Source organism: Ochlerotatus camptorhynchus, unplaced genomic scaffold (genome assembly GCF_037179485.1).
Source record: "Ochlerotatus camptorhynchus isolate MF236.1 unplaced genomic scaffold, CSIRO-AGI_Acam_v1.1 ptg000304l, whole genome shotgun sequence".
Taxonomy (NCBI): domain Eukaryota; kingdom Metazoa; phylum Arthropoda; class Insecta; order Diptera; family Culicidae; genus Ochlerotatus; species Ochlerotatus camptorhynchus.
Window position 1 is genome coordinate 4,546,138 of NW_027040792.1, and position 21,535 is coordinate 4,567,672.

Genomic DNA, 21,535 nt, shown 5'->3' on the forward strand with positions numbered 1-21,535 from the left:
TGGTAAATCGTTTGAAGGACAAAGTCGCGAGAGAGTATCCGAAATGTTGGATGGTCCTGCAATATGCTTGATCTCAAAATCGAAAGGTTGTAGTCGAAGAGCCCAACCTTCAGCCCGAGAAAGCGCACGTTTCCCTTCCTGGTGTTTGCCCCCGAAGATGTATTCGAGAGTTTTGTGGTCAGTGAAAATAGTGAAGTGCAGACCGAACAAATACAAATAAAATTTTTCGACCGCCCAAACCACCGCCAACGCCTCACGTTGGGTCTGAGGATATACTCGCTCGGTAGCCGTTAATCCTTTTGACGCAAAACTGATAATTCTCGGAGTGTCTTGATCTCTCTGGACGAGGACTGCCCCAAGGCCGACAGGAGACGCATCAACATATAGCTCTGTAGCATGTTTTGGATCAAAATACCCTAATGTCCGCACGTTGTTTGATAATTCCTTCCGAAGATCATCGAAAGCGTCGTTTTGTTCCTGACCGATAACCAAAACATCTCCCCGTAAAAACTGCCGAAGTGGTTCAGTTCTAGTCGATAGATGCGGTATGAAGTGACCAACAAAATTAACGAGACCCAAGAAACTCCTAACTTCCTCTTTTGATTCAGGCTTTCTGAAATTCCTGATGGCTTTTACCTTTTCATCCGATGGCCTTATCCCCTTCGAGCTAACCTTAAAACCTAGAATCTCTAGTTCCGTGACATCAAATATACATTTTTCGTTGTTGAGTTGAGCGTTGTTCTCATTGAGAACTGCTAGAACCTGCTGCAATCTCTCGTCATGCTCCTCTTGAGTTTTACCAGACACGACTATGTCATCAATGTAGACAATCACCCCATCAATTCCTGCCAGCATCTGCGTCATGATTCGTTGGAAGATCTCAGGAGCACAGTTGATCCCAAACATCAACCTTTTGAATCGCATAAGGCCCCGATCCGTCATTAACGTTGTAATACTACGAGAATCCGGGTGAAGCTCTACGTGATGGTATGCCGACGTTATATAGAGTTTCGAAAAATGCGTTGCACCTCTAAGCTTGTTCAAAAACGTTTCAATGACGGGTAGCGGGAAATGTTCTCGTTGAATTGCTTTGTTCGGATGTTTCATATTGATACAGAGCCGAATGTCGTCCTTACCCTTGGGTACAACAACCATCGGCGACATCCAATCTGCTGGACCATCTGCTGGCTCGATCACATCAGTGCGTAACATCTCCAAAATTTTCTGATCGACTTTATCTTTCATTGGTTCAGGTACCGTCAAATAAGCAAGCTTTCGTGGTACAACAGACTGGTCAATTGACAGTTTGACTTGAACATTAGGAAACTTGGGAAATTGTTCGATTCCGACTTCGATATTGTTAACACCGAGGCCTACTTGAAGAATTTTGAGGTATTCCGCGGTGGTTTTGCTCAATAGGGATTTGTTGGCCCCTTCTATTACAAAAAACTCAGCATAGCACCTTGGTTTCGAATCGTTCACCGAAATCCATGCCTCGAAAACCGTTAGTACTTGCAGGGGGGTTTGGCTTGCATAAGCTGTGAATGTCCGATCACATTGGAATTTTCTCTTGAAAAGAGTTGCATTACTTTTACCGAGACGGTCCCAGACTTTTTCCGTGATTGTGTTAATTGATGCACCCGAATCAATCAAGAAAGCCACAGGTAGTTTATCAATCAGACATACTATAGTTCCATTATCTTTAGTATCAGCATCAACCTAAAGCAAAAGAAATAATATATGTTTTACAGGCACCGAACAAGTAGATTTACAGACCATATGGGACATTTATTTTCTTTATCGAAAAACGTCATAAACGTAACTATTATAAAAAAAAAAATAAAAAAAAAACAAGAAATTCCTTGTGGTATTATCGATACGCTACCTTCGCCAACTGTTCCTTATCCGGCTCTTCCTTCCATCTTTCATTTCCTCGTAGCACATTAGTTTCTCCACTTGCACGCTTACGATTGTATCGAGCATCATTTCGCTGTATGTTGCTGATATTCCTGCACCTCCTGGCGTAGTGACCGAGTTTTCCACATCCATTGCACCGTGCGTTCCGTGCGTAGCAGTTTTGTGAATCTCCACTATGGTTCGACGACCCACACCGAAAGCAATCACGACTGTTGCGTCTGTCTCCATCTCGTTGATTCACACGACCAGTGCTAGTGTTGGAACGGCCACGGTCGATATCATTGAATTTCGGCTTCTTGATCCAGTTCTGATTTACCGCTGCTACTGTGGTGGATGGGAATTCCTCACCGAAAGGCCTCGACTTTCCTTTTTGCTTCAGTAAAATCTCCCGATTGATGGCGTAATTGATTAGTTCATCGAGACCCATGATGTCCTCCAAACCTTGGTCTCGAACTCTTTCGTCGCGAGCGCCCATTGTGATCTGCTGCAGTATCTCTTTTTCTTCACGGTCGTAGAAATCGCATCGCACCGCTAGTGCCCGAAGCTTGAGGAGGAACTGGTTAAATGGCTCATCGCTCGTCTGCTTCAGTGATCGGAAAAGTTCCAACTCTATACGTTCGTTTCGTTTTCCGATGAAAAACTTGTTCAACCTCTTGATTGCGTTTTCATACTCAGGAACTTCGATCGGCTTAAATGGAATCTTCACTGGTGCGGGATAAACTTCGTCGGATGTTGGTCTCAAGTTATAAAAAATGCGCTGTAGTCCCCTACCACCACAAGATAACAGCAGAACCAGCTTTTCATGCTGCGTCTCAACATTCCGCAACTCCAATGCCAATTCGAAAGCTCTTTGCCACTCCTCCCACTCCTGTCTCAAATTTTGCGTGTCGACTGCATCATTGAAGGGTTCTAGCGAAAGTCTTTTACCTTCGAAACTCATCTGAAACAATAATTAAATTTGATTAGATAATTCGATCCACAGTGGTACTCTAGGATTGTTCATACAGTATAAAAGAATGTCCCGAAAATTCCTCAAATGTACTTTGCATCAGTTCAAATTAATTTGTTTTGACTTCTTTTTAGAGCAAACAATAACTTGTTTTTTTTTTACTCTGAAGGCAATCGTATTGAGTTTCTGCGCAAGATTTTACTAACACTGAAACGACCTAAATGATGTACGCTTATGATAGTGTTTGTGAAACGATTTGCAGCTACCGTGCTTCACTACCTGTCAACATTATCACTCTAAAACTTTTACATTATTTAGCTCTTCCTTTTATTTACATGCCCTCACTACTTTCACTGTTGATACAAGGAGAGAGAAAAAAAATAGTATGAAAACTAATTTCTTTGCTATCCCGGCTGTGAACGAAAATCAAAACAAGACCAAAACAAAGGGTTGTATTTTAGTAGTATGAGAACACTTTTTATAGCTTCTCTCTCTTTAATGCAATGACAGATATCATTGTATTGGTGCGTTTCAGTTCAAAACTTGACTCGTTTCTCGCTCTTGAGTACATTGACTGGTCTTGCGTTGTGTATGTGCGCTTCGGCTTGAAACCGGACTCGCTTCATGCTCTTCAGTACAATGACTGGACTAGCAGTATTGGTGCGCTTCGATCGTAGACCGGACTCGCTTTTCCGTTTTTTCCATTTTTTTTTTGTGGCTCTTCAGTACACAGACTGGACTAGCATAGGCTTCGGCTCGAGACCGGACTCCTTTTTTTTGTTTAGGTTCATCTCACCCACATGGAATCATCGTTTGTTACACGATGATGTATTTCAACTCTCCACAAAGTATTAAAGCAACGCAACCCTTTCAAACATTTGGAGCAGGTCCTTTTATACAATCCGTCGATCTCACAGACACACTATCTTATTTTTAAAAAATGAAAAACCCACACAAAAAAAAAACTTGTTCCCGTTTATCTTTTCTGGTAAGGTAAAAATAAATCTCTTTTCCATAAATAATCCTACCGACAGTGCGCCAAAATGTAGAATCTTACCTCTATAACATGGGTTATGATATTTTAATAAGAAACACGTTCCTTTTATGTTTGGTTTATTTCCACAACACTTGTATTTCACAACCAACCACTTGTACCGTCCAATCCTTAATCCCCTAGCTAGATGAAACTCCTACCTACAACCCCGCATTCTATCTCTCTCTACATCTTGCTTGCTCTCTCAAATCCTATCCAAGCTTCTGAACACTCTAATCCTAAACTCTACATTCAGCACTTTAACCAGCTTGGAACAGTACCACTCCGGATTTTCCAGGTGTTTGCGCACAATATTTTTTCTTCTTTCGAGTTCCATTTGACGTTATTTCTGAACGCAATCGACTACTTTGATAAAACTGGCAGCTGTTGTTTTCTATAGAAGTGTAAACAAACCACTGTCAAAGATTTTCGATGCCCAACACTAGAGGTGTGCTAGCGGCGGGCGAGGGGCGTACCAATTTACTTTTAGACTGTCTTTATTCATAATTTATTATCTCATTACTCATGCATCTGATTGGAAAAATGTACACTGTAAGGTTCAAAGAAATAAGTTCCGTTTTTTTTTAAAAATAATCTCAACATTGGACACTTACGAATAATATTACAAAATGGCGAAAATTGCCCAAATTATACGATTAGTAAATTTTAAGCTATTAATATTTCGGAAATAACATCACTGAGCAATTTCAGCATTATGAGCGTTGTAAATTAAATGTTTTTTGTTTTTAATATTTACACTATTTCAACGATAATTGCTAACTTAAAAATAGGCAATATTTTCAAAAAATACACTATATTTATCATAAAATCATATTTTTTTGGTTTTTTCATTGTCCATTTTAAATACATTGTCAGTAGTTGACATGTTATTTGAGCTTCAATTTTATGTTAAAAATATGTTTTTTTGTTTTAAATACACTGGAACCTCAATTAACGAACCAAACCGGGGGTTCGTAGATCGAATTAGTTCGTAAAAAAAACCTCGTTATTTGGGATTTATTTCGTAAAAAGAGGTATTTAAAAATATTGTCATATACCCCACAATATTGGTATTTTTGGAATCGGGGAGACGTGTAGGGACCAGAGATCGATGCTTGACGCCATTTTGAAATCCAAGATGGCGGTATCCGGTTCATGAAAAACTTGAAATTAATGTCAAATAGCCCACCATATGGGTATTTCTGGAATCAGGGTTACGTGTACGAACTGGAAATCTATGTCTGATGCCATTTTGAAATCCAAGATGGCGGCATCCGGTGTCAGAAAACCTGGAAAATAATGTCAAATAGCCCACAATAAAGTGTATTTTTGGAATCAGGGTTACGTGTACGAACCGGACATCCATGCTTAACGCTATTTGAAATCCAATATGGCGGTATCCGGTTCATGAAAAACTGGAAATACCATCAAACCCTACAATTTGGGTATTTTTGGTTTTCTGTACCCGGATGCCGCCATCTTGGATATTAAAAAAATTGGGGTCAGACATAGATTCCCAGTTCCTACATGTCACTATGATTCCAAAAATACCCATATTGTGGGGACAGTATTTTCCAGTTTTTCATGAACAGAATACCGCCATCTTGGATTTCAAAATGGCGTCAGGCATGGATTTCCAGTTCCTACATGTCACTATGATTCCAAAAATATCCATATTGTGGGGTATTGACAGTATTTACCAGTTTTCATGAACCGGATACCGCCATCTTGGATTTAAAAATGGCGTCAAACATCGATGTCCGGTTCCTACACGTCATTTCGTTTTCAAAGATACCCATATTGTGGGGTATTTCACAGTTTTTCCCAGATTCCCAAAATCGCCTAAAAAAACTCGTTATTTGGAATTTACTTCGTACAAAGAGGGACGTAAACTGAATACTGCGTAAAAAAAGGCTTCGTAAACGGAGGTTTCAGTGTATGCAATTTGAGATATTTAAGGTTTTAATTAATTTTTGTTTTTTTTTACGAAAGTACACACTTTTATTTTTCAGTGTGTATTTTTTTTTTTATAGAAAGACACAATACTGCTCCATAATTATTTTTTTCCAAAGATACCATCTCGATCAAACAAATCGTTTTCGAGATAGATATTTTTGAATTAATGGATATCATTTGTGCATAAGCCCTTTCAAAAAGTTAGTCGCGTACAATACTAAAGAACAAAATATGTTAATTGACATGTTGGGCAATAACAAACAAATTTTGCACAGTTACTGTGCAAAATTTCAACTTAATCGGTAACGGTCGGTTCAAAAATTCGAGTTTTGCTAGAAACCGGATAGGCATAGGTTGTCAAACATGTTTGTTTTGAACCTACCCCAGCTTATGCTCACTTGAAACGATAAGCACTTCAGGAAAACAAAAGAGATAGAGAGAATATGGCAATGCACATTGGACCTTTTAAATTGTTCGGCTTGATTTCGCTTAAAGACCCCCGGTCGAGTCATTTGCTCTTTATCCTACAACCGGTAGAAGAAATGCCGAAAAATTCTTCCCCTAACGTAGAGCGGAAGTACACGTAAAGCTGATGACAATGCAGCATCACCAGCACTAAGTCATCCCGTGCACAGCCATATATATGCTAATTATATTCCAAGCCCCTCTGGGAGAAGCCATGATACTGTCGTCGGTGTTGCTTCTGTTGTTGCTGACTGCAAAAATCCCTAGCTTTGCCATCGTAGGTACATTACGGTGTCTGATGGAGTATGCATTTCCACCCCCCACCAACATTATTCATCTTCATTGGAGAAATTTTGCTGACGACAACGACGACGACGACGACGACGACGATGGTGATCATCATTTTGCTCAATTTGGAAAATTCAAAGGAATAGAATTACACACATTTTGCAGGCTAATGGAACCAAAACGGATGTGATAGGATCACTTGGTCTGTGAGGAAAGTTTCCGGCAGGATTAATTTTCATATAAATATTTAATTATATATTAGACTCTTTGCTGGCTTGCCTTGCAGAAAGGATAGATTTTTTTTTCATTAATCTCCCCTTCAATTCACAAATGTTTTCAATTTTCTGCATTTTTGGTACGAAAATCAGGTGAAACTGAATGACTAACGTTACTTTTCGCTATTAAAATTTTCACCTCGTTTCAAAGTTCAATTCGTTTTCTTAACAACAATTTGCTTTATCTAAATTTTTGGTATAGTTTGGTAAAATCGCACTAACTTTTCGGAACTCTTCTCTTGCATTACTATTGTAGTTTAAACCGATTTAGATTTCTTTTCTAATCAACAAATGCATCTTATTTTGTGTTAATTCTGTTTACGTTCACTACTTTCCGGTTACAGAACTTGTGGAATTCCAACGTGTCTTAACATGCTTAGTTCTGTTACTTAATAACAGAGCTCGTTTCTTTCGGCAAACAATCTATTCAAAAATTTGACTTAGTGGAAAACATAGTTTTGTTTGATAATTTTACTGTACTTTTTTTTTCTTATAAAAAAGGAATCACATTCTCGACTTAACGCGTACTTAGTTTATACAACTCACATGACATCCAATTTTATTTCTTAGCTTGACGCAATTTCATGTATAATTTGAAAATTTCCTGTTAACCAAATGATTGCACAGTTTTAGCTCGACTGTTTTCGTTCGCTCGATTCTCCACGGATGGAGGCTAATTCGACAACATTCACCCCAGAAAAGACATGAACTAGAGAGAGTCTTGTCCTGAGACAGAGTCAGACAGGTGGCGTTGGAAACGGGCGGGACTTATCTTATACAATTGAAGACGGCACAAAGTTCCATCTTACTTACTAGAGAGGGCTGGTTGCAGACGTGTGGCTTACTGAACCATTTCTACTATTGTTCGGGAGTTTCCTGAACCACCTCGCGTTCGTTGGAACTATCCGGTGTAGTTAGGTCGTCTGGTGGTGGAGGTAGGTCAGGCTCCGGTTGTGGTTCACTCTCTTGCTCTTCAGGAATGCTGCATCGTTCATTTGCTCGCCGTATCAACCGAAGACAAATCGATCCTCGAATGATCCGAAGAAGGTTGATAATTTGTGCCGTGGACATCGCCTCCACGGATTCGTCGTTGACCTAGGATCGAAGGAATTCATTTGCTATAATAACAACCCCAACAAAACATGCATTTTGAAACAAACCATCAACAGCTGATCACCGACTCTCAGTCTACCATCCTTAGCAGCTACGCTTTCGCTGTAGATTGCGCTAATCACAGTTCGATTGGTTTCCGGATCCTGCTGCAAGCTGAAACCCAAACGGCTGTTCCATCCTTTGTTCAGTTCGACAGTGAAAATCTATTCGTACAGGAAAATTAAAATTTGTGAAACATTGATCAACAAACCGGAGCGATTGATGCCAACCTTGTTTCCATCGCTGTCGATGCCACACCCGTTGAAGTCCAACTCCCGCTCGGTGGTCGGTGTGGTCGTGCTGGTTCCAAAGGTGGCCGCCAGGCTAGATTCCGGCGTGTCACTGGTTATGGTTCCGGAAAAGGATGGTGAAGTTCCATCGTCCAGGCTCGCTGAGTACCCGAAGCTAGGTGTTTCGTCCTCGTCCGACGTCAGGACGGCGCCTTTCCACTTCATGAGACTCTTCTTGCCTGCATTTATGGAGGAGACGTATTGAGTGTATGTGCATTGTATCGGTAATGTCTGTTATAAGGAACACCTAGGGCAATTTGAGTGCGATATCAAATCAAATCAAATCAAATCAGTTTGACCGCCCACGGTTGCTGCTCTGTTATTACCAGATCAGCTGCAATTACACAGAGAACCAACAGATGATGTTTGGGACTAACATTCATCCTCAATGTGTAAGAACTGGAGATCTAATATTTAGCAATACCAGCGCCGGCCGTGTCCGAATGCAGGTCAACTAGGGAATGGGAAGGAATGTGTTGACGTGGTACTCGCTGTGAAGGAAACCGAGAAATCCTCTGCGCTTCCACGAGAAATCACTGGGATGTTGGATGTGGGGAAAGGTTGCACGCACACGCAGCGATCGTTTTTGGTAGAGCAGTTATAATACACAAACACACACACACACACACACACACACACACGCGCGCGCACTCATCCAATTTCTATTTTTAGATCAGGACCCACACTGTGGTAAATGATGCGATCGGTGTTAAAGAAGAATTTGTTTTTATTAAAATCTAGTGGGAATAGAATAAGGCAAAGTGAAAAATTGCAAGGAAGGGGACCGGCCTGGGATTGAACTCCCGACCTTCTGCTCAGTAAGCAGAAACGGTAACCACTGAGCTACCGAGCCTCGTCAAAGGGCAATTTGAGTGCGATGTCAGTGAAATTCGTGAGCTGACTCAGAGTTTTAAGGGCAAGTCAGGAGTTCTTCGGGGTTTGGTTATAATTTCATCGATGTACTGATGATTTAAGTTAAAAAACATGTCCAGCGAACTTTAGGGGAAGATTCAGCAAACTTCGGGTACAAATTTGGTGCAGTTTGGAACGCCAAATGACGATTCGGAAACTCGACCTTCTCCGGTTTGCATAAAACTTTGCGTAATTGAGGGTAATCATTTAAATTTTTGCAAAAAATCTTGTATTTTTTTTCAAAATGTCGTCTTTGTATGTTTTAGTAATTTATGGCACTAAAACGTCAATCCTAGTCGAAATGACGTCTGAGACAAAGATGAAGTGAGAAATAAAGATTTTCTGTGATAAATATACGCGATATTTTGAGTAATAATTCAAAAAAATTGGTAAAAACTCAAGTATCCAGAAAAGTATTTCTCTAATTTGTATAATTTTTATTAAAAAAAATCTACATACATTATATGAGAAATTTTGAATCGTTTCCTGTGTTTAAATTTTATGATTGAAAAATGCTAGCAAGCAATTTAAAAATATGACCAATAGCTAATGTTCTACGGTTTTTTTTTTATAAATTTTCATTGTTCCAAAAGTTTGCATAAAATTAAAAAAAAAATAATAAAAATATTGATATGCTTTTTGGGATATTTGAGTTATTAACAATTTTTATGAATTTTTATAGAGAATCACAAAAAAAGTAACCGTGTATATTTTTCTCAGAAAGACTTTACTTTTCTCAACAACTCTGCCTTAGACGTTATTTGGATCAGAAATGAAGTTTTCTTGCTACAATTTATTGAAAAATTTCAAAGATGACATTTAGAAAAAAATATTTTAAAATCCAAAATGGTCGAATTTGCCCAAAACAAACAATTATGCTAAGTTTCATGCAAATGGAAGACGCTCGAGTCAAAAACATTTTCAAAGTGTTTTTGTGTTACTTCATACGCGAAGTTAACGATTTTCAGAGTTGGTTGGAAATGCTAACATGAAGCTTTAGTGTTTATTAGCTAGAGAATGATCTTTAGAAGAGGGTAGGTGGATAGTTCCGTTCCTGTCACATTAATGGCCCTTCGCTCATTTTCAACTTCTATTCAATTTTCATACTGCGGTACTCTAACGGAACTATCCACCTATCCTCTTCTAAAGATCATTCTCTAGCTAATAAATTATCACACTAAAGCTTCATGTTAGCATTTCCAACCAACTCCAAAAACATTTGTTTTTTTTTTGCTATTCGGCCTGGAACTTGTCAGATAGAATTGAATGTCCGGTGAGCCCTAGAACGGATGTTGTCGTATATTTTTCGGGACGTATTCCGGAGACTTCAAAGATTGATTTGAGCAACTTTAGAGTACATTCGGAATTGAAGTCCATGCTCATGGGGATTCTAGAGTAGGTTAGGAAAAGTGTTGTTATATATTTAAGAGATTACCACGCTATAAAGACAATTTTGAGAAGAGTTTTCATAGAAAAGAGGCAAATTTATCGAATATTCTCTATTATAACCATGTCTAATCGTCTATCCAATATAATGTGGAGCTAACGTCTGAATTTTTTTTTATAGTGCGTTTATTTTTCCAGGCTCATTTGTCGATCTCGTGATAACCACTACCACAAGTGCACAAATTGCTGGCTGCGAGCCCGATCCGAAAGAAATGCAAATCTAACGAACAGTGATTGGAAACGGCTCATGTCCAACCCTTTGAACCACGACTTGATCGACATCTGTGGGAGAGTAGAATGTAACCATCTTCCCAGATCATTCTCATTCCATTTTTGTTGCCAGTTGGTGAGGACTTGCTGACGGGTAATTAAGAAAAATTCCATAAAGGCTTGTCAATCAAAAATATCGCCTTCCATAGCGCCCACTTTAGCCAACGAGTCCGCTTTCTCGTTACCCGGAATAGAGCAATGAGATGGGACCCAGACTAAAGTGATGGTATAAATAGGAGCAGTTAAATAAAGTACTCAATTTGGCTTGGATTTCAGTCAGGAAATACGAGGAATGCTTCATCGGCCTCATTGAACGAATAGCCTCCAACGTGCTAAGACTATCCGTAAAATTGAAATTATGGTCAGAAGGTAGTGAGACAATTTGCTCTACTGCTACATATACGGAACAGAGTTTATGCAGTTGATATGAGGCGCTATGAAATTCGTTGAATACTCCAAATCCAGTGGAAGCGTTTATAGTTGACCCATCTGTGAAAACAACTCCAATTGTTACTGACATGGTGGTATTTGTTTGCAAAAATTAAAGGGACAACCATCGACCGATGGTGATCTGGTATTCCACGGATTTCTTGCAACATGGTCCGATCAAAATTTACAGAGGAACTATAAAAGTCTTGGAGGCAAACACGATTGGAATTGAATGAAGAAGGGCCAATCTCCAGCGTCATGTACTCGTAATAGAGACTGATGAATCTTGTTTGAGGATTTCTGTCGAGCAGCTTCTCAAAGTTTTCTATTACCAAAGGATGAGAAGCCGGAAAGACAGCTCAGCGAAACGATCTGTCAGTGGGAGAACAACCAAGAGTACTTCGAGGCTCATCGTATGCGTCGAGTGCATACAGCCAAGCGCGATTCTAAGGCAACGGTAATGAACCCGTTGCAGCTTCAGGATGTGTGTTTTTGCTGCGGATTGAAAGCAGAACTAATTCGTGAAGTTGTCGAGTTTCCATGAGAAAAGCTCCTATAATTCTCAGACAACAAGTTGCTCAAATAGTGGTTCATATTTGGTGAAAGCTCAGTATCGTGGAGCTTATGCGACAGGACATCGATACAAACAGAATCAAAAGCCCCCTTTATCTCCAAGAAAACTGAACCCATTTGCTGTTTTTGCGCATATGCCGGTGTAATTTCAGTTGAAAGCAACGCAAAACAGTCGCTCGTTCCTTTGCCTCTCCGAAATCCAAATTGCGTATCTGAAAGTAAACCATTCGACTCGCCCCACTTGTCTAGACGAAAAAGAATCATTTTCTCCGACAATGCCCGTACACAGCAAAAAAATAATTTTAATATCACATCAAAGTGGATGCACTTCAATCGTGTCGAAAATATGGTGTTATATTACTTGCCAAAATGGACAAAATTATCATTAATACAGTGCATGAACTGACGTTACGCTTCTTTCACTAAATTTGTTTATTGTTTTTTTTTATGATTACTTTATTTGTACAGGCTCAATCGAATAAACTTTACAGAGCCGAGTAATCCTTTGCGTTATACATTATTACTGTCTTATATTTAAAGTTAAAGGAACTGAACCGAGTACTCGCGGTTGTCTCGAGGTTAGTGGAGATTTACAATTTTTTGGATGGGAAAAGGGAAGAAGGAGGTTTGAAATATGGTTTATGATACAACTATTTAATTAATCCTAAAGCATGAAATTATTTCTATTCATCTTGAAAACAAACACTGAAAAAAACCCACACGTACAAAATACAAACTAAACACAAGGTTAATCAAACTTACAATCTAAGGTTAATATCCTTAAAGTAAACATATATGAGTTTCATAAACTCCAGATCGCATCTAGCCAAAATATCCCGAACTGGAACATTAGGTTGTCTACCTTGAGCCCGAAGGGAATCATAAAAATGTGATCTGACTCCACGATACTCCGCACAAGACCAAAGGATGTGATCAGCGTCCTGGTAACCTTGTCCACATTCACAGAGATTGCTGTCTCCCAACCCCACACGGAACAAGTGAGCGTTCAGGCAATAGTGATTGGACATGAGACGAGACATCACGCGTATGAAGTCTCGACCCAAGTCCAACCCTTTGAACCATGCAAACTTCGACACCTTAGGGATAATTGAATGTAGCCATCGTCCCAAGCTCCCTTCACTCCATTGATGTTGCCAGCTAACGAGCGACTGCTGTCGATAAATAGAGAAAATTTCACTATAGGCGATTTGTCGATCATAAATGTCGCCTTCCATAGCGCCGCATCCGCCTTCTCATTGCCCAAAATTGAGCAATGCGAAGGGACCCACGCGAAGGTGATGATGAAAGAGCGCACGGATAAAGCACTAAGCAGCTCTCGTATTTTCAAGAGAAAATACGAGAAGTGCTTTACCGGCCTCATGGATCGAATAGCCTCGACAGAACTGAGACTATCCGTAAAAATAAAGTAGTGGTCTGGAAGAAGTGAAGCAACAGTTTCCAAAGTGTAGTGAATTGCTGCCAGTTCAGCCCCATATGCAGAACAAGGAGCTTCAGGTTTTCGCTATGGTGAAATTCATTCACCAAAACCAGCGGACTCCTCTATTAGAGATCCATCTGTGAAAAACGTTCTTGCAGAATCAACATGGCCAAACTTTGCAGAGTCTAATGACGGAGCAATCATAGGATGATGATGCTCTGGAATTCCGCGGATTTCCTGCGTCATAGATATATCAAAATTCACTGAATTGCCGAAATCGGAGAACACTACACGATTGGGAATATTTCTTGAAGGGCTGACATCCTGTGTTGAATATAGGTAGTACAAAGTCATAAAACATGTTTGAGGATTTAGCTCCAGAAGCTTCTCAAAATTTTCGATCACCAGTGGGTTCATTACTTCGCAACGGGTGAGGAGCCTCAGAGATAACTCTGAAAAACGGACGGATAGTGGCAACATGCCCGTCAGCACTTCGAAACTCATAGTATGAGTCGAGTGCATGCATCCTAACGCGATACGAAGACAACGATACTGGATCCGTTCCAGCTTGATGATGTGCGTTTTAGCTGCCGACTGGAAACAAAAACTACCGTACTCTAAAACCGATAAAATCGTTGTCCGGTACAACGTCAGAAGATCTTGCGGATGGGCTCCCCACCACGTTCCGGTTGATCGAAGGAAATTGATCCTTAGTTGGCATTTTCGTCTCAGATACTCAATGTGGGATCGCCAGGTGTATTCGGAATCGAACCAGACCCCGAGATATCTGAAAGACATAGAATGAGTGATCGGTTTACCCAAAAGTTGAAGCTTCGGTTGTGCTGGGCTATGCTTCCTAGAAAAAACGACCAACTCAGTTTTCTCCGTGGAGAATTCGATACCTAGCTGGATAGCCCAAGTAGAAAAATTGTCTAAGGTATCCTGTAAGGGTCCTTGCAGGTCGATCCCTTTGGGCCCTGTCATAGACACTACGCCGTCATCTGCAAGTTGTCTCAACGTGCAGTTGTCACTTAGACAATTGTCAATTTGTCCAACGTAGAAATTATACAATAAGGGGCTTAAACATGAGCCCTGGGGGAGACCCATGTAACTAAATCGAGAAGCTGTAGAGTTTCCATGAGAAAAGCTCATATGTTTCTCTGACAGCAAATTGTACAAAAAGTTTGAATTTCTGTGGAAAGGTGTTCGAACCTGACGTTTGGTTTTATTTCCGTTCTGTTTTTTTTTATCTATAATCGGTTGCTGATCTGGCCATAACCAGGCCCAAGAGACAATTTCTAGGTCCCTATTATTTGCCACTGAGAAGCTGTTCCGAAGCTAAGTAGAACCTCCACGAGGCGTTCCATCATTCGTCCCATCATTAGTTCCTTCATTCGTTCAGTCGCAGCGTTGAATCTGAGTATTGGCACGAAAAGGCTTGCCAATGCACACCAAAAATTGACTATTTACATCCGAACATTTGTTTATCTCAAATCGCAGGAAGACATTTCGCGCAATTACCATAAACTGGACTAGTTTATGTTGATCTTCGTCAAGCTTCGTCTACAATTTGGACTTCTACATCAACACATGTCAGGCAGCCTTCAGGTGCAATTGGCTAAACTTGGTGACTTTTTATGACTTGATAATAATGGTAAGACTCGGGTTCTGCATTTCTATATTGTATATTTCAAATAAAAAATATTGTTTATCCTTTTCCCTTTGTCCTTCTCCTTTTCCCTTTGTCCTTCTCCTTTTCCTTTCCCTCTTCTCTTTTCAGAAAGCGAGTAATGGCGCTATAGCCATCAGTCATAAAAGGCTAGGACAAGAGTCAGTGCTCATGCACCAACCGTTAGAAGAAAATGGAGCATCACACCTTTCTACCTTTGATGCTTCCAACGACCAACCAATCATAAAATTACCAAAATCGGAACGTACGGTACGAGATGTCCACGTTTCATCCATTTATTGGATTCTGAAGCATCGTGTTAAAATCTTCGATTCAAACAGGCCCGATCTTTTCTGAATCATCTTGCCCCTTAAATGCTGCACAGTAGGCCTGGCCGTTTTGGTATATGTGACGCATCTTGGATGTGAAACATATATCAAGTAGACAAGAAAAATGATGTAGGTATATATATAATTTTCCAGGATGCTTTCAAGAACTGGATTAGATTAGAGATTAGATTAGAAAAGCCAACTGAATTTCTGTGGAAAGCAACGCGAGACAGTCTTTCGTTCCCTTGCCCCTACGGAAACCAAATTGAGTATCTGAGAGTAGGGGGTTCATCTCAACCCATTTGTCCAAGCGAAAAAGGATCATTTTATCCAACAATTTTCAAATGCACGATAACATCGCGATGGGACGATACGAGTTATGATCTGTCGCGGGTTTTCCAGGTTTAATTGATGGCTATAACTCTCACCCGCCTCCAATCATCTGGAACAATATTAAGCTCCACGAACTGACAAAACAAGTTCAACATGCGCCTCTTAGTGACGTCTGGTAGGATCGTCAACAAGTCGAACTTGATCCTATCAGCATTGGCGTAGCTAGTAGATGTATCTGGAGGGGGTCTGGGAGTGGGGGCTGTTGCATTTTTTTTATTTTGCTAAACTACGGTTAAAAAAATCTCGCTAAGATTCTATTCTATCAAATTGCGTCAAGGCAACAACATTAGGTATATGCAGAAATCTCCATCGCTTCGTTGAAATGTTTGTCCGTAATTTAGCTAATTCATGGAGCGCTAATTCTTGAAAAAATAGCTAAATCACCAAGACATGGGTCTTTCCTATTTAATGTACAATCATTTCCATCAAGCGGCAGGGAAGCGGCGCGCAGCGCATGGGTTTCGTAGAACATAAGAAAAGATTTTAAAGAAAGCGGCTGACAAAATCGGGTCATTACTGTAGTAGTTTGCTTGGAAGTCGACTTGAAGAAACGTTTTACTGCCGCCATGGCGCGTATACTCAAAAGAAAAGAGCTTGATCCCTCTTCCGATGAAATTAATTTGAGCAATCAATTTGATTTGCTCACGGGTGATGATAATGATCTATCATTCAGGAAAAATTCTAAGAACCTTTCACGGCTTAATTCAAAGAAGGAAAAGGTGTCCCCTATTGTGATAACCACCTCCGAATTTCATGAAATTCAAATTTTCACTTCAAATTGGCCGTCGGAGTATTGGCTGAAAACTTGGACGGATTCAAACGTCTTCTCAAGTATCTTACTGAGAAGCAGAACAAATTTTTCACTTACGACACCAACATTGAACGTCTGTTCAAGTTTGTGTTGAAAGGTCTGCCCAGTTGTGACTTGGCATACTTTCCTGTTCCAATTTTGAATCCGTATAAAAATCCAGCTGATTATTCTAGCTACCATCCAATAAGTTTGCTTTCAGCAATAAGTAAACTTTCTGAAAAGATATTTTTTAATAGAATGATTCAAACTTAATTTTTGCAGATGAGCAGTTTGGATTTCACCATGGGCATTCAACTACTCATCAACTCTTAAGAGTTACCAATTTAATTCGTTCAAACAAATCTGAAGGCCACTCAACTGGAGTTGCTCTTCTAGACATAGAAAAAACATTCGACAGTGTTTGGCATGAAGGTTTGATTGCTAAATTGAAAAAGTTTAGTTTTTCACTCTATATCATGAAATTAGTTCATAATTATTAAACGAAACTCTGTAGGTGAATTATCAAAATTCTAAATCTGAATGACCACCTGTTAGAGCAAGAATTCCTCAGGGTAGCATTCTTGGGCCTATGTTGCATAACATTTTCACTTCGGACCTCCCTGTTTAAAATACTAAACTGCCAAGGCAGGAACAATGTAAACACACTTAGATATATATCATAACAATTATAGCTGATAAGTTACTGTAGTAGCTGGAGCATCTAGGTTAAAATGAAATGTAATTTAAAGTGCGGACACTGCTTCGATTACCGAGAATACTCAAATTCCTCTATCCAGTGTTAGTTACGATCTCTTTTTCTAGGAGAAAAATGAAAATTTCTCATCAATACGGTTTGAACCGTCACATTACTAAGCATGTATTTAGCAACCCTCATTTAAGCCATCGTCAGGTCATAATGACCGATTAAGCGGACCGTCCCCCCCGCCCTTTCAGCAAACAGTTATCGAAGTTTCCAACAGACCGCATCTCCTTATCAATTCCCATCTACCACAGTAAACTGGAGAAAGTTTTTCCCCCCCTCGTTTGGCACACTAATTTCCCATCCCAGGACGACCAAGTATCACGATGATCCGATGGAGCGAGCATCGGTCGCGGTTACTTCGGCAAACTGTAATTACAATTATCACGCCCCTCACTCCGTCCCGAAATCACACAGTCAAATAAAACGTTCCAACAGGGAGAAGACAGAAATTTGAACTTTTCCAACTCCCAGCCCCACCCAGGAAGCCACGACCTTGCAGATATCCGCCCGATTTTAACTCTCACGGTCATCATCGAGCTGCTTCCTATCTACCTACCTAGTGCCGGAAGTAAGTCAGGAAGTGTGAAAACTTTGCGCAATTTTTTGCACGAGATAAGAGACGACATCATTTAAATAAATTTACAACCCCCACACGGACACCTCCGAACGGAGCCAAAGGAGTAGGATTTTTGCCTCGTCGCCAATAAAAGCAAGGGAAAACTTTTTTCTCTCGCTCTCTGTCCTCATTCGAGCGCATGAAGAGGTGCACCGACGATACTTCCGGGGATAGTTTTCTGAAGAATAAATCGATGCGGAAGAAGTTTTTACCCCAAAGTTTTCCAGCCGGTTGGGTGACCAGTACGAATGGCGGAAGAACACTACCCAGTATCAGCAATAATGATTGGAATTTGCCAAGATGGTCTTCTGCGGCCGGGAGGCAGCCGGAGGATGACCGGAAACCATGGAATACTTTTTAACGAGTTTATTTCGAAAACGGGAAAAGGTAAGTTTCCGGGCGTTCAAAAAAAAGGACAAATGGGTTGACGGTAAATCAAAAGTTTTATGCTGGCCTGCCCAAGGAAGGCCGACCCGGCTGCTGACTGATTGCCTCAATTGGATCCCATTTAAACTGAAACACAAATCGAGGGCTTATTGGTATGGTTACTCACCTCCTTTCTCCACGGCATCCACCACCTCACTCACGTTGCTGCCGGTATCCTTCATGGGAACGTTCACCGAGGAATACAGCGGAGATTTGTGGGCAAAGTGCTTCACGTAGATGGCATCGGTCGAGTCAGCATTTAGGTCGTTTTCGGTTTTGCATGCCACCAGGAATGTTTCGCAGGGAAGACTTATGAATTGGTCGTTGCCGGGGGGTGGCCCGTTGGTCCCCACTGGATCTCCGTTGAGGGCATACATCGTCGGAGCGTCCAGGGCTTCGTTGTCCAGGTTGTTCAGCTCGTAGGCGTTCGCAGTGGCAACTGGCGGGATGGGAAAGATGTTGGAAAGCTCTCGACTGTTGAAAGAATTATAGCTACACACTTACCGGAAAACTGAAACCTCGGCTTCCGCGACGACATCGGAGTACTGCCGCTCTCACCCGCCAGATTCAGAAAGTTAGGCCTCTTCTGCTGCTCCCCTTCGTCTTCGTATAAACTTTCGATATCGATCTCATCATCACAGTAGTATGACTCGTCCAAATTCTCCTGAACCATCACATTCCCCGCACCACCGCAAGATCTGCAAGAGCCATTATGGAACAACCCTCCGGGAACCATCTGTGCCACCGGTTGGTGGTGATGCATCGAACCACCCTGACTGACGATCGTTGACGTTTCCGAATCCGAATAGTTGGACGTTTCACCTCCGGAATGTTGATAGCCGTGATTGTCGTAGGTTCGCTGTTGTTGCTGGGGCAATCCCCTTCGTAGTCTTCGTGGCGACGCGTTACTCGACTTAACCGACGAGCTCGTCGATCCACTGCCTCCACCCGAATTGTTCGTCGCTATCGATTGCTTTCGATAGGCAATGTCCGTCAGAAGGTTCAGGGCTTCGGGTCTTAGATTCGGTTTCGGTTTCCCCGTTCCACCGACCGTTGATGTGGAGTCCGATTTGGTCAGCATATTCTCTCCGTCCATTCGGCGTTCCCCAAGCGTGGGTGACTGGGCCGAAAGCGGGGTCTGGGCTTGGTCCCGATATAGTCGCAGCTTGACTACTTCGGCCGCCTGTCGGAGGAATATCACAGCCTCTTCGTGGGTCATCTGCGAGATAGGAACATCGTTGACGGCCATAATTTTGTCGCCCGGTTTGATGCGACCGTCATTCAGGGCCGGGTCCCGCACCAGAGCGCGGACGCAGTGCCCCAGGATGGATTCGTCCTCCTTGCGAAGGGTGAACCCCAGCGAACCCTGCTGCTTGGTGAGGATGATTTCGAATTCCTGGGGAAAGGGGATGAAAGAGAAATTGTGAACGGGGATTTTTGAATAGTGAAATTAAGTCCTGGTTGAGCAGCAAGGGAAGCGTGAATAACGGAAATGGTACTTATGTTAGCTGCACCCTTGAGGGGGAAAAAATGCTGTAGAGCGCAAGCTGTGGCATTGGAATCTGTCCAACTGCTGTTGCTCGGAGTGCTTTCAATTTGCGAGCAAGAGGATGGCTCATTGCAATCATTTATGCATTCCACTTGCTTACTTTTATTTCTAAATGGAAGTATGCACAACCTGATGGATTTCCTCGGGTGAAAGATCGACGATTCAATTGGATTTAGAAGAGACGAACCAGCTCAGGGTTGAAAGTCTCTATAATAAAGTAAAAGAGGAGAGAAGAATTCTGTATAGGTGGAATCATTTTCTGTTTTCATTTTCCAATTGGTCAGTTATCAATATCCAATTGGTAGAATTTCCATTTTTCATTTCATTTCCAATGGCTAATTTCCAATTTCCAATTTCCGATTTCCGATTTCCGATTTTTTCCGATTTCCGATTTTTTTCGATTTCCGATTTTTTTTTCCGATTTCCGATTTTTTTTCGATTTCTTCCGATTTTGAATTTTTTTGATTTCGGATTTTTTCGATTTCGGATTTTTTCCGATTTCTGATTTCCGATTTCCGATTTCCGATTTCCGATTTCCTATTTCCGATTTCCGATTTCCGATTTTTTCCGATTTCCGATTTTTTTTCAATTTCTTCCGATTTCGGATTTTTTCGATTTCGGATTTCCTGGAAATCCCGGAAATTGATCGATGTTAAAACCGAACTCAGCCACGGTTGCCAAAATTAAACTTCTAGTCGGTCAGAAATAACCATGCTTGGACATCAGGGTTTTTAGATAACTCATCTGTCACTTTTAACCACGAGGTCAATTTAACTCGCCCATTGGGACACATCCTTGGAAGTAAAATTAGAGATCATCCATAAATGAGGTAGAATTATTTTGACCAATTAGCCCCCTTTCCCCCTCGTAGCGTGTTTTACTATACCTAATTCATGGCCGGTCACAACTTCTGAAACCCCTCTCCTGCCTCAACTACTGTGTTATTTATGAAAGTTTCCCAAGCATTGGGCAACAGTGAAAATCAGCAGCACACACACAATTTCGATTTCCGATTTCCGATTTCCGATTTCCAATTTCCGATTTCCGATTTCCGATTTCCGATTTCCGATTTCCGATTTCCGATTTCCGATTTCCGATTTCCGATTTCCGATTTCCAAAATTAAACTTCTAGTCGGTCAGAAATAACCATGCTTGGACATCAGGGTTTTTAGATAACTCATCTGTCACTTTTAACCACGAGGTCAATTTAACTCGCCCATTGGGACACATCCTTGGAAGTAAAATTAGAGATCATCCATAAATGAGGTAGAATTATTTTGACCAATTAGCCCCCTTTCCCCCTCGTAGCGTGTTTTACTATACCTAATTCATGGCCGGTCACAACTTCTGAAACCCCTCTCCTGCCTCAACTACTGTGTTATTTATGAAAGTTTCCCAAGCATTGGGCAACAGTGAAAATCAGCAGCACACACACAATTTCGATTTCCAATTTCCGATTTCCGATTTCCGATTTCCGATTTCCGATTTCCGATTTCCGATTTCCGATTTCCGATTTCCGATTTCCGATTTCCGATTTCCGATTTCCGATTTCCGATTTCCGATTTCCGATTTCCGATTTCCGATTTCCGATTTCCGATTTCCGATTT

The 21,535-nt window shown here is 41.0% G+C and overlaps 1 protein-coding gene across 4 annotated transcripts in view; it reads right to left on the reverse strand.

Moving 5' to 3' along the window:
* Positions 1–6,879: 6,879 nt before the first annotated feature.
* The window catches only part of LOC135707146 (uncharacterized), a 291,025-nt gene continuing 276,369 nt past the window's right edge, over positions 6,880–21,535 (reverse strand). For all 4 annotated transcript variants that reach the window (XM_065228873.1, XM_065228874.1, XM_065228875.1 and 1 more), the window contains 5 exons: positions 18,884–19,775; positions 18,507–18,818; positions 8,266–8,504; positions 8,044–8,199; positions 6,880–7,978 (listed from right to left, as the gene is read on the reverse strand). In XM_065228873.1, coding sequence (XP_065084945.1) covers positions 7,742–7,978; positions 8,044–8,199; positions 8,266–8,504; positions 18,507–18,818; positions 18,884–19,775 — 1,836 coding nt within the window. In that variant the 3' untranslated portion in view covers positions 6,880–7,741. The remainder of the gene's footprint in view (positions 7,979–8,043; positions 8,200–8,265; positions 8,505–18,506; positions 18,819–18,883; positions 19,776–21,535) is intronic.